Below are 13627 nucleotides of genomic sequence, written 5' to 3' on the forward strand. Positions count from 1 at the left end.
TGCATGTGTTTTTCTTACAATATAACTTCGTATGTTAGGAATATTTTTGCGATTTACCAAGTCATACTAGCAATGGAAAAATGGGAAGTGGGGGATTTATAAAGCTTATTAAGGCTTGACTCTCTTTCCTCTTTTATTTCAAAGCAATTCTTATTACTGCATGATCCAATTTAGATTTATCTTCACACCTTGACTTATAAAAAGATAAGCTTCCCCTTTGCTTTGGAGTTCTGATTTTGTCAATATTCCTCTTTACCTCTTCTTATGTTGTATCAGCATTGTAAGAATCATTGCTTCTTTGCTGCTATTGTCTGCCTGAAGTCTGTTAATCCTTGCTAGCTACAGAACAGTTACAGGAGGGCATGGCTCGTTCTTGTTGCTTGTTTCCCATAGATCCACAATGATGATGGTGTTTGGCTGAGGCTGAATGATGAAACAATAAAGAAGTATGTTCCAAACATGAATGGTTACACTGAAGCCTGGTGTCTGTCTTTTAACCAACATCTTGGCAAGAGCCTTCTGGTACCTGTTGACGTAAGTAAAAGGTGCCTTTAAAAAATATCCAAAAGTACACTCTATCCTCATTACAATACTTTCTTTAATTAAGGCTGCAAAAAGTCCTGAGGTAAACAATATTTTAATTATTTAATACAACCTAATATATGTTGGCGTTTTGGAGGGCTGCTGTGTAATGAGGGTGGAGTGTAGAAATGTATGAGGCTTTTTATATTGAAGCCTCTTCACCTAGAAGAGAAACAGAAGTGCAGGGACTGCTGTAATAAAAGCAGAATAGTATTAGATTGTGGTCTACACCAGGTGTTCCTTATGCTAGATAGCATTGTCTGTGAAGTGGTCTACTGGTGCCCTGATTTCAGAAGAGGCTTGCAGCCTACAGTGAATCTATGTAATTGTTGCTTTTAAAAAAAAAAAAAAAAAAAAAAACCAACCAACCAAAACTTCTTTAGGCTCTTGGCTTTGTGGATGTCTTTTGTGAGTTTTATACCTGAATCTTTAAGTTATCACTTCATTAGCTAATGAAAGAATCCCATAGCTTCAAGTCTATTGAATTTATAGTAAGAGTAAATATAATTTATTTGAATAACTTTAATGGTGATCATAATCACTATACTTGAAACCAATTACACTTTTTTGAAAAATGTGAAAGACAAAAAAGGAAAAGCTTTCTTAGCTAAACCATGTTTCTCAAAAGATGCATGAAAGTGCAGGCCTTTCTGGCTCATCTGTTTTCGTGCATTCCCCTGAATGGGCAGTACCTTATTTTCTTCTGGCCAGAATGTGAGAGTCAGATCTAATTGATACTGCTATTTAGATTTGATTTGATTTGTCATCTTATCTGAGCAATCTGCTGCTGCAATTAAGGATAGTTGAGAAATATTTCATTAAATTAAGCACTGCAACCAGTAATACTATGCTCTTCATATTTTTTGGTTATTGAAGAACTGAGACATCCCCAGTTCCAGTGAAATTGGGCTATTTGCTAGGAGCTAAATCTGGAAATTCATAAAACCCTGTGGCTGTTCTGCCAAACACTGTTACATGATGTGAATAGATCTTCTTGTCTACAAATTATTTGTTGATATGTTTCTATTTGTGGATTTCTTTTCACAGAATCCTTGTTTGGGAAATTATTTTAATTTTGAAGTTGGGAAGCAGATTATTTCTGTACTCAGAAATCAGTTACTCAAATATGCCTGTCATCAATGGGTTTTTGGACTGTGGTAGAATATATAAAAACATGGAAAAAAATTAAGCTTTGTTTAAAATTTTTCCTGTATTTTTTGCCTTTGAAATTTGTTGCCATTAGAAAATTGCTGTATTGTACTTCCATGAAATATTAATAATTCTGTGCAGTAATTGAATTTTACCAGTTCACCCATGGTAAAAGTGAATTCATCTTGATTAAGTAACTTCAGTAAATACTGTATGTCTAGACAGGTATTATAGTCTGGTAGATTCTTCTTAGTTGTGTGGGTTTTTGTGGTTTTTTTTAGTTTAGCTATCTTCAATACCTTTTTACTTGTTTGAAGGAATATTTTTTAGCTCAGCAGTTGTCTGTGATTAGGAAGAACTTAGTGCTTGGCATATTTCATACAGCTCTGCTTTACATGTAGTTCTAGGGAAGAGCATATGCTGTGCTCCTTGAGAGAAGCCTGGAAAAAAATGTCTGCCATGAATAACTGAATGTTCAACCTTGACAAAATAATTTTGAGAATTCAATTTTCATGTGAATAAGGAGGTCATGTACAATCAAATGTGAAAAACAGCATTCAGTTTTCAAACATTTCGTTCTCTGTGTTCTTTCAGATGAAAGATTCTCTCTTGGTTTTGCAGGTTGTTAAACACTTTTGTGAATTAGTTTTGTTGCCACTTAGACTGTTATGAGCTGTTAAGAGATGCTTAATTATCTTTTAGGTAGCCAATCACACGTCTTGACTGACACAAGTTTAAAGTCACATGCTTTCTTAGCTTCTGCTCTGTGAGTGGCAGCCAACATAGCAAAAGGGTTATGAGAGCAACTCTTACAACAATGCAGGCAGGTGCAAGAAATGTGTTTTGAGCTACTTTCAGAAAAGTTTCCTTGCACAGCTCTCATTTTCAGATTTGAAGAGGACTTAGCATGTCCTGAAGCTATTTGATTTAATTTTGACAGTATATAAGCAGTAGGATTTGTTGGTTTGATTTGTAATAATAAGAGGAAAAATGAAAAAAAAATAGTTCTCTAACATTTTATTTCTTGTCACCTTTCTTAAAGGTGACAATACATAAGGTTCAGCCTTCACTTTTGAAGGCTGCCTTAAGTCTTTACAGCATGCTAGTCTAGCATATACTTCTTTCTTACTAGGTACTTCCTTTGCACATATATTGCTTTCTTGGTAGGAAGTTTTAAAATCTTTATGGTGATTACTAGGTTGAAAATATTTCAAATTATTAGTATACGATCTTTTTTTCTATGACTTGTCCAAAAAAAGGACTGTTCGTAAGTTGTTAAATTTGATTTTTGCAATTGTCTAGAGATGAATGACTTACATCAAAAAGGATATTTAATTAAGTAATAAATGCCAAAGTTTTGTTAGATTAAATTGTGGTATAATTCATACCTGCTCAATCCTGTTGATTTGGGTAGCTGAATGACATGATGAGTAGAATGCAGTAGAAAAAACTGTGATTGTGTGAGGTTTTTTGGACCCAAGCTGTTCAATCAGTTTTGGCTTAAAAGGAAGATTGGAGAAAGTCTCTTCTGTGACTGAAATGCAAAGGGAAAATCAAATGCCTGAGCTAGGCCATGTATTCCCTTTTCAAATAGATGTCATATTACTTCTAGACCCCATTTTCTATTTAACTCTGAGTGGGCAGACCTGTCATCTCCAATTACATGCTTTCTTGTGTTTAAATATACAAGCTTTTTGTAATTAATCCCTTAAGTAAATAAAATTCCTCAGTACATTTTGGAAAATATGTAAAAAAGTTTTTTTTAAAAGTTTTAGTTATTCTGTTTCTTCATTGTATTATAGAACAGTGAGCAGATGAAAAACACTAGAGATTCTCAGCAGTGTTGTGACCTCTTTTCATCTTGATGTATATTTTCTATCTTCATTTTATGTATGTTTATTAGCATTAACTAGGTATTTTATGATAAAGCAATTGCTGAATATTGTGGATCTCATAAATGCACTTTCTGTATTTTTATTAGCGCTATTGTATTTGAAGATAAATTATCGTAGGAAAGGAGAGATCCACAGTAGTTACCAGTGTTCTATTTATTTGAGCTGTGGTCATTTACCTTCTTAGAAGGTCTTCAACTCCTCTTCTGTTGCTCTTGTCTTGTCACAGGGAACTGCTTTACAGCCCCTAATGTAAAATTGTGCATCCAATCCATTGTAGATAATTATGTGATTGTGAATGTAATAGATTGTGATTTTTTAATAAGCTGTTTCCATCTCTGGTAGTTATTTTTCCTTCAGTCTTACAGTATTCAGGTATCTGTATTTGAAAAAATACCCGACAGTTATTTATTCCTGCTTATGCATAATGCCTTGTAGAAAGGAACATATGATACAAAATAGTGCACACTAGGAAGAAATAGAAAATCATCTTGGTCAGACTCTGGAATTTGTCTTTTAAAAAATCACATTCTAAGTTCTCACTACTTCATTTTAGATTTAAAATTTTATAAGAAGGAATATTAACCCTGATTTCCAACTACAATATTACATTCCCCAGCCAGCACGGGCAATCAAGGATTGTGAAATCTGCAAGGTTTTCAAACCATTATTGCGATGGAAGAAATAATCAAAATTAGTATGTAGGCTCCAGTGCTTGATCACAGAACCTCAGAAAGCTGAATGTTCTGTGGAAACACTGAAGGACAGTGACAGAAATTTCTACCATTGTTTTAAGCATGATGGAAAGCAATTGAGGAGTAAGGCCATGTTGATCAAAATATCAAGATGGCTGTTTATTAAGCCTTAGTTTTGAAATAATAACTGAGCTTTTAAATGCCTCCTAATGGACCAGTGATATTTTGTGGCAAAACAAATTAATTTTTTTAATTTCTGAAACTGAATTTATTGGGAAAAGTATGAGCTTCTAAAATTAGTTTTAGATCTTGGAAGGTGAACGTCTTGAAGGAAAGTATTAACTAAATCTACAGATGATAGCATAAAGGCTAAATTCAAAGCTTCTATCTAGTAGTTTCTTCAGAATGAAAACTTACTTCTCAAATAGATGCCTGATTTATTCATCTAAATTGGTATAGTGTTATGATAGGCAAGAAAATCTCAAGTTCACAGAGCAAAGGAGAGCTTCTAGTTTGATCTTCTTGATGTTTCTAAGCCAGCATGGTCCCACTTCACTGCTGTTGGTTTCTCTTGTGTGTTTTACACATAGAGCTCTATGATGTGGAAAAATAGATCACAGAAATTATAGCTAAATATTTTAAGTATGGACAGTCCATGTTTCTCAAGGGGCAGTCCATGAGAAAAAAGGAGATATGCTGCAAAGTAATAGAATCAGACAGTTGATGTAGGTTGGGTACCTATGGAGTACACTTATTTAAGCACATGTAGGCTTTTTATGGTTGCCATAGTTTTATGCCAAGTTGATAAACTTTTACTTGGCTAATCTTCTTATCTGACACCCTCCTCACCTTCCCCATTGCCCCAGAGCATATAGCACTAATGCATGGCTACCTCCTTCAGTTCTGGGTAAAGGTACTCAATTCTAAAGAAATGCTGGTGTTGTGACAATTTCCCTCTTTTTGTCAAAATGGCAGATCATTTGCATTGTTGAAACTTAATGTTTGCAAGCAGGATTAGTAGATGACTTGCTTCTATCATGTGATAAAAGTGTAGATTTGCTTACTTTTAACATGTTAGTGCTTTTTCAAGGAATACAGATGAAGCATGCCAAGGGTGTTTTGTACTTGTTTCTGCCTGAAAGGATTTACTGTCTTAGCTACTGTTAAATTTTAATGTGGCTGCTTAGCAGGGATTTAATTTGGTTCCCATATCAGGATGGAATAGGAAATAAGATTTTGATATTTTGGTTCATACAGATGAAATGGATGCTTTGTCAAAGGGATTCCATCATAAATACCATAAATACGATTGTTACTACTGCTATATGTACATTATTCTTTCATTTGACAGAAACAGTGAAGATGTCTTTGAAATTAATAAGATGTTATGTGGGAGGAAAAATTAGGCAGAACAGCAGTGCTTATTTCTATAGTGTGGGCAATAGGTTTTAAAATTAGTGATGCCTCTCTGACAGCTATATTTGGTTTACAATTTGTCATAACTAGTTAATGCATTGTATGTTTTACAAAACTAATGGAATCTTAGCAATTACTCTCCATATAGCACTGGAATTCTTGGCTCCAGTAAAAAGTACGATTTTGATGTGCAAACTGGTGAAATCATTCTGTGCAAGTGAACTCCTTTCAGCTACAGTGAGCTTTGCCCTTCTGCATCTCTTTGGTTCTGACTGGGTGACTAAAATTCTGTGTGCACTTGTCCTGCACTTCTTGAAATCATCTTTCAGAACAGGAGGCTGTCTCTCTAGAAAACTGGTTTGTGATGGGACCAGCTACCATTCCTTTGTTACAGAAATATGAGATTTTTCTGTGTCTGAAGTCTCAAGTTTTTTAAGAGATGTCTTGGCTCTTAATTTCAGTAAATGGCATGACACACTACATCCATTTTGAGCTTTTGACATACTGAACTGTTTCTGTGTAATGGATGATTTGCCATGGTGAGCAATGGACTCAGGTGACTTGATTAGAAAAACAAAACTTTCCCCTTTTGCAAAACACTCTACCAGTAAATTTACTTGAGGAGAAACTTTGCATTATACTACCTTGAGCTTCTTCCTCCAATATTACTTTGTTCCCATTTCTTTGTTGATATATGTCTCTTTTTTTCAAACTTTGTTGCTCAGAATGTCTTTAATGCTAGCCAAGGAGTAAGGGATTTGGACTTTTTTTCATGGACTTCCAAAGCTTTACCCCCTAAGGTGAGTTAAATTACAGGAACAGTAACACTGTATCTTGTGTTTTGCGCCTTATGACTCAACTTTATGCTAAATATTCTTTGAAGTCTGTTTTACTGTGAATTATTTGCATTCAGTGCTGTATCTGTGTCTCCTTCTAAAATGAGTAAAAAATACCAGGGTAGATTATTTTTATTAATTCATGAGTAGGACTCTACTTTTTTAACAAACCAAATTAGAAATTCAGAGAGGTGGCCTTGTAACATAACAAAACCTTTCATTCTCCCTTAGAGCAGAATTTATTGGTAAATATTTTTCTGTTATTGGAGGCTCCACATAAAGTTGTGGCATCTAAGAAGATGATACTTGTATGAGCAAGCCACCACACACAGATATTTAATAAATATTCTGGTGATTCTTAATGTGTTTTTTAATTATTTAATTCTAGGAACATGATATGTTATGTACAGTTAAGCTGTTTAAATTGACTGTAGAAGTATTTGTCTGAATATCAGTTCTGTAATGTTTTGAGATGGATTTTTTTTGTATGAACTTTGTAATGAAGATGATAATGTGTAGTACATTTTGGTTTAGAGATTTTAAAACTTGTTTGTCCACTGGTTGCTTTTCCCAGAATAGCAGACTTCATTATGTTAAGATCTAAACTGTTTAAATAGTCTCTTTTTTTTCCTCAAACCACTTTACTTCAGCCTGTATTAACTTACTTTGTAAGTTACATATTTACATAATAGAATCTTTTTTGTATAAAGACTTCTTTAAAAAAACTGCTGTATTAGTCTGGACACAGTGCACAGATTTCCATCCCAAAAAAAGCTGAAAACATGATAACTAAAGAGATCAGAGGAAATTTGCATTCATTTAAAAGTAAACATAACCAGAAGTTTGGTTTAAATCTGACAAAGAAAGTATTCTTTCTCACAGGAAGAAGTGAATGAACTCTTGGAAGGTGTTTTTGTAGGAGATTTTCAAGGCAGAAAGTATCAGCATATTCAGAATAAATTAAATGTTGAGACATCAGATTGATAAATAGTAAAGAAAATAGGGTATGCCCTGTAACATCCATAATAAAAAGGTTTTAAATGTTATTGGTATATAAGTGACAGACCACTAGTAAAGATTTTTATGGTGCTTCTAAAGAGCATCTCCTGTTGCTGAACCAGTAGACTGAGGTGAACCACTGGCTTCATCCAGCAGGACATTATGTGGTCTGTAACTTTCAGATGTTCCTTTAGAAATACCTATGACTTTCAGTATAGTAGAACTTGCTCCTGCTTCTTACTTGCATTCTTCTGAAATAAATGCACATTTGCTACTCCCATTCCTCATGTTTTTTTGTACAAATTCTTTCAGTTAAGCTGTTGCTTGCTGAAAAATATATGCTTATTTTTCTCTTCTTTTAGTGACTACAACTTTTTTTAGTAAGAAATTCAAATTGTTTTCTTCAGGTTTGGATATATATTTCATCAGCAAATAGTAGAAAATAATATTGAATTCCCTTTCCATAGCCCTAGACTTTAACAAAATTTGAAAAATAGAGCAGGAGGAATGAATGTGTATCCTGAGAAATGTCAGTGAGGATGAAGATTTAGTGAAAGCTGTTAGTTTAAATAATTTGTATCTGATGTTAGATATATAAATTATTACATTTATACCACTTTTGCTTGAGGAATAATGTCAGGAGTAATTCAATTAATATGCAATTTAGTAGTAGTTAGTTGTTCAGCACTGCACACTAAAATTAGCAATGTAACTAGGATATCCTTTAGCTTTGACATTTACCTTTTGTAGTCTTGAAGTAAGTATTTCTTATCTCAGTAGTTTAAAGGTGGTATTAACAGGTTTTATTCTGTTCTGTTTTGCCTTTTTTTTAATTTCTCAGGAATCTAGGTCTAATGCTGATGATTTTTTCAAAGACCTAAATTCACACTGCCCACAGGAAGCAGTGACGCAAGAACAAGACATGCCATTCCTTCGAGGTGGACCTGGAGTGTACAAGGTAGTGAAGACTGGCCCATCAGGTCACAACATCAGAAGCTGCCCTAACCTTAGAGGTATCCCAATTGGAATGTTAGTTCTGGGAAACAAAGTCAAGGCAGTGGGCGAGGTATGGATCCTTGTAGCTTCAGTTCATGTCTTCATAGATACCAGTATATAACAGTAGTAACCACAGCAAAAGAATCTGCCTCTGTCCAGGTTTGCTTTTCCCCTCTTCATGCTACATACTGGCCTTTGAACTTGGTTTATGCTAGCAGTACTAATGCAGTCATGTCTCTTGCCTTTTTGCATTGATTGGAATAATGTTAAAATTGCACTGCAGTTACATGTGCTTGCTTATGTATTTCTGTTACAGTATTCCTTACAAAATTGTGTTTCTTGATCTACTTTTTTGTCCTATTCTTTGAAGGAATTCTGTTTCATGATAAACTGTTTTCCTAGGACCTAACCATTCAATAAATTCTTGTTTCTCTTTACTAATTGTATTAATTTGTTTAGTTGCTGAACTATTGTTATTGTTCTGGATTGTCCAATTGTGGTGTTTTATGGTTAAGAAGGGCTTAAGGATGAAGTGTGTCATGCTATTTCCTAAATATAATATCAGGAACAAAATTAATACTCATAAAAAACTTTCATATATATCTTGTTATTATAATTCTCCTGTTGCCACCATCGATTAGTAGGTATATCTTGGTGACTATTTCCCTCAAGTTTTTATTTAGGCTTATGTGGATTTTCTGAAGTTGTGGTGTTGGTGTTTTGCTTCTTCTGAACATAAATAGGTCTAAAATCTTTGGAATTACTCCTAAATGTAAATATACCTTAAATAGGTTTGGTACTTCAGTCTGCCTCAGCCTGTGGCCTTAATTTAAGAAACTGGGTTTTTTTTTAACATTTACTTTGTAATAGAAAGATTGAAATTTAATGTGTTTTCCAGGTACTATAAGTAGTTGCTGAATTGTACTACTGAATTTTTTGAGAAGTCAATAAATTCTGCTTTTTTGTGTGTGTGCATCAGGTGACTAATTCAGAAGGTACGTGGGTGCAAATGGATAAGAACAGCATGGTAGAGTTCTGTGAAAGTGATGAAGGCGAGGCATGGTCATTAGCTAGAGACAGAGGTGGAAACCAGTACCTTCGACATGAAGATGGCAAGTGGTTGTTTTCTTTTATTTTTATAAATTAAGTTTAAAAAAAAATAAGCAATCTAAACAGGAGAAATAAAGAAGTATCTGAGTTTTGAGCAGGTATAACATTAGCTTATATATTTTCATTTGAGTTACATTGCACAGTCAGACTTAAAAGTTGTTTATAAACAGTTCTAAATTATTTTAAAAAACCAGTCAAAATATTTCTGTGTTCTTCTGTACCAGTTATGGTTATGGACATTAATTTTAACCATCTTTTTTCTTTTAGCTCTGGGACTGATTTTTATGTATCTGTTTTCCAAAAGGTCTCTTTATGAAAGCCTTTGACCTCAGCAGTCATGTTCTGCTTGTGTTTTTAGGTCACACTTATTGTTAATTTTACCAGACTGCCGTTTTTTCTTTGCCATTTGGTGCTGAAATTAATTTCACACATAGATACTCTAACAATTATCATCACATTATTGTATTAGAGCAAAGCAATTCCTTGCTAATACATAAGTATTTTCTGTAGACTGTTGTGGCTTGACTTTCAGATACAAAACCTTCTGCAAACTAGGGGAATAGCCAAAAGTTTTTTATTAAGTATATAAATGTCTACGTACTACTTCAAACACTCCTTTAGAAGTCATAGCTTTTCTAATTTAAGTTGTCTGATAATGTCAAGTTCTGAGGTGCTCAAAGAGCCCAAGTAGATTCCATAAACTAAATAATTGGGAATTGGAACAGTACCTTATTGCTGAAAGCACAGGTATTCAATAATAGGGTTGATAAATTGATTATTTTCTACTTTTATACAGGGTTGTTTGCTTTTCCAGTAGAAAATAATTTATCTGAAATTAACACATTAAACAGTGTGCAAAAATTTCCATTCCAGAGTGCTTATCTTGAGAAATACATTTAAGGAACTTGACCGTATTTTGCATTTTTAAGTAGTCTTTTCATCTTCAGTATTTGACATATTACGTCATCTTGTCTTAAACTATATGTCTCAAAGTATATGTGTGCTCTAAGAAAGAATTCACAAATCAGGAAGACTTTAAACAAGACTTTGTTTGAAGGTGTGTCTTTGGATTCTTGATGCTTAGGCACTGTTACTGAACGGCATTTGTTATATAGCATTGCTTACACAGAAAAACAGAAATACAAGCTCCAGGCTTTGAGTTTGCTGTTTAGTGGGATTTCTGCAATAGAGCTCACAGAAATACCATCTCAGAAACTTTTTTATATGAATCCCATGCCTCAATATACCAGTTGTTAATCTTTTCTAGATGAGTCTCTTTTTACAGGTAGAGTGAAAGGGATGTCTCTTGTGCATCTAGCTAAAGCAGTTTAAGCAGTTACCAGTGTAATTACTGAAAATTATAATTTTAAACCTGTTCTAGGTTCTTAGTCCACCTCAGTGCCATGTAAAATTTCATGCCCTTAAGCCATATCTGAAAGTTATTTTAAACTGATTGATTTTATTTGCAGTGAAATTATTTGAAAATAATTTATTATCAGTTTCTATGCTTTTGCTAATGGGAAATAATAAGGATCTGCAAGTGCTCTAGCTAGATTTGCAAATGTCCATTTTTTTTTATCCATGAATAGCACCATCTTTCACATTACATTCATATTTTCATTATTTAATAAAATTATAATTAAAATCTCATAATGAAGTGGGGTTTCTGTCAGAGACGAGGCAGAAGTCTGAATAGCTAGGTCTGTAGCCAGGTATACAGTTAAAGTACTACAGCAAGATCTAGAGTAGCCTCTGACTGAAAAAAATATAGATCCTTTCTTTTATAAACTGACTTTAGGTTTCCAGCTTTCCCCTCATTTGTTTTTAACTTGAATATATTATGTGATGTTTGTACTCTGAAATGTAGCTTTGTCCTGAAATGCAATTTTTTAAAAATTACTTTTTGAAGAGTTGTGATTTTTTTTTTATTTATTCCATGTTAATTTTAGTACCCTGAAAAGAAAAAAAAACTCAAGGTGCTAGCTCAAGCTTTTAGACCTGCATTTGGGATATTTCTTCTGAATGTTTCATATATATTGTCAGTTGGAATGGTATTTTTGACCACATTAAGTCAGTAGTTTCTCTGTAAATCTCAATAGTCAAGTGGTCTCATTTATTTCAATTCTACTGTTGTTTTGAATATTATTAAATACTTCAGATTGGTTTGGGTTAGAGGTTGCTTTATTGTCATACATAAAGTAAAATTATAGGAGTAATTTACAGATAAAAATAAATCTGTTGGGAAAAAACGCCTTGTGTTCCATGAACTATTGGGGGTAGTCACAATTAAATGTTAATTGGCTCTGAGTTTGTCACTCTGAAAACCATCGTTTCTTCACCTTGCTTTGTCAAAGGAATTTTAACAATTGCTGTCCAAAGAATAAACTCTGCTGAATGATGTTACAGGAAAAAAACAAATATCAAATAATGGCATAGCTTGCAACAACTCAAACAAAAAACAGTCTGCATAATATTCAAGTCCTCTGTCTTAATATTTTTAGAGCATGAGTTCTGAAGAACAAATGTGGGGGTTTTGGAGGAGTGTTTAGTTAAGAGGAAGAGTGCTATCAGTGGAAATAAATATTACCCTTTTGCTTTGTCACGCGCCTTTCTGATGTAAAGCCATTACTGAGAGGTCTAACCCCCAAGTGATGTGGTGTTTTTTACAGAGCAAGTCCTTCTAGATCAAAATGTGCAGACTCCTCCCCCAAGTCCTTTTTCAATACAAGCTTTCAGTAAGGGGACAAGCTGTAGTAATGGACAAGGGTTTGATTATGGCCTTGGAAATAACAAAGGTATGTTTTTAAACTCGTATTTTTTTAACAGTTATGTTTATCTTAACTTTGCTTTTAATTACTCATTTTCTGCTTTTTGAGGCACCACAGGCCCTCTCCAAAGCAGTAGTATAATGACTGGCAAAGTGTTAAAAATGCTTTTTTCTCTGCTTTAGTTTCACTCAGTCTAAGTATTCTGTATGAAAAGGATCAGCGAAGATTTCGAAGTTGGTTTCTGCAGTGATAGGCACAAAACTGAAATGCTGAAATGAAAAATATATGTAAATCAAGATTAGAAAACTGTTTGATTTAGAAAGCACATGGTTTTGAACGTCCAGAAACATTTGTCATCTGTCTTGACAATTTTTAAGTACCTTTAATGGATTGATAAGATAAAATATGCCATTTAAATTTTGTTGTGAAATCAAAAAAAGTTGTAAAACTGAAGTTACCTTTCAATCACATGGATACCAGTTACAACTGCTGGGAAATAAATAAAATCTTGTTTCTTTTACTGATAAAAAATAATTGTTTTCTTTTAATTAGGGTTTATTTTTTTGGCAAGATCTAAACACATATGTAAAAGCCATAAAAATGAACTCAAGCTACATGTCTTCTGTTCATTTCTTTGTTAGTTCTAGTAGATTTAATAATATAGAAGGGCCTTTCCTTGAGATTCTTGAGAAATATTCTTGAAACATGGAGCTCTATCATTGTATTATTACATTGCTATAGCCTATGCTACTACAAATAGCAGCCTAAGGTGTGCTGTGTGTTTTTTAGCACCAGCATATATTTCTTGGTATCCTAAATAAAATAACTTAAAACTTACTTTAAAGGAGAGAAGATTAGGAAAATAATTATTCCTAAATAGTCTAGTCTGTTAATGTCACAACATGAAGTAGTTCTATATAATTTTACAGTGGTTTACTGTGTAGAGAGGATTCACACTTGTCTGTGCATTGTTATAGGAAACCCTCTTTTTTGGACAAAGGTTGGATAAGTTGAAACATTTTCCTTTTGTTTTATAGAGCCTTTTAAACCTTCTTTATCAGTTAATCCATACTCATTTCAGAGTAATGGTGGAATCACAAAAGTGGAATTATCAAAGATGTGACAGCATTACTGCTTGTCTCTCAATGTCAATTGTGTAATAGTGCAGAAATATTATCTGTTAT

At 33.5% G+C, this 13627-nt stretch overlaps 1 protein-coding gene across 27 annotated transcripts in view; it reads left to right on the top strand.

Annotated features, from left to right (window-relative positions):
* MYCBP2 (MYC binding protein 2) overlaps positions 1-13627 on the top strand; it is a 173871-nt gene that overhangs the window by 118793 nt on the left and 41451 nt on the right. For 13 of the 27 annotated variants that reach the window (XM_085593528.1, XM_085593539.1, XM_021548051.4 and 10 more), the window contains 5 exons: positions 394-534; positions 6460-6534; positions 8411-8635; positions 9545-9677; positions 12345-12470. In XM_085593528.1, the coding sequence (XP_085449654.1) occupies positions 394-534; positions 6460-6534; positions 8411-8635; positions 9545-9677; positions 12345-12470 (700 nt within the window). The remainder of the gene's footprint in view (positions 1-393; positions 535-6459; positions 6535-8410; positions 8636-9544; positions 9678-12344; positions 12471-13627) is intronic. The other 14 variants (XM_085593544.1, XM_021548055.4, XM_085593575.1 and 11 more) reach the window with 9 other exon arrangements.

This window comes from Lonchura striata, chromosome 1 (assembly GCF_050655825.1).
Source record: "Lonchura striata isolate lonStrDom1 chromosome 1, ASM5065582v1, whole genome shotgun sequence".
Classification (NCBI taxonomy): Eukaryota; Metazoa; Chordata; class Aves; order Passeriformes; family Estrildidae; genus Lonchura; species Lonchura striata.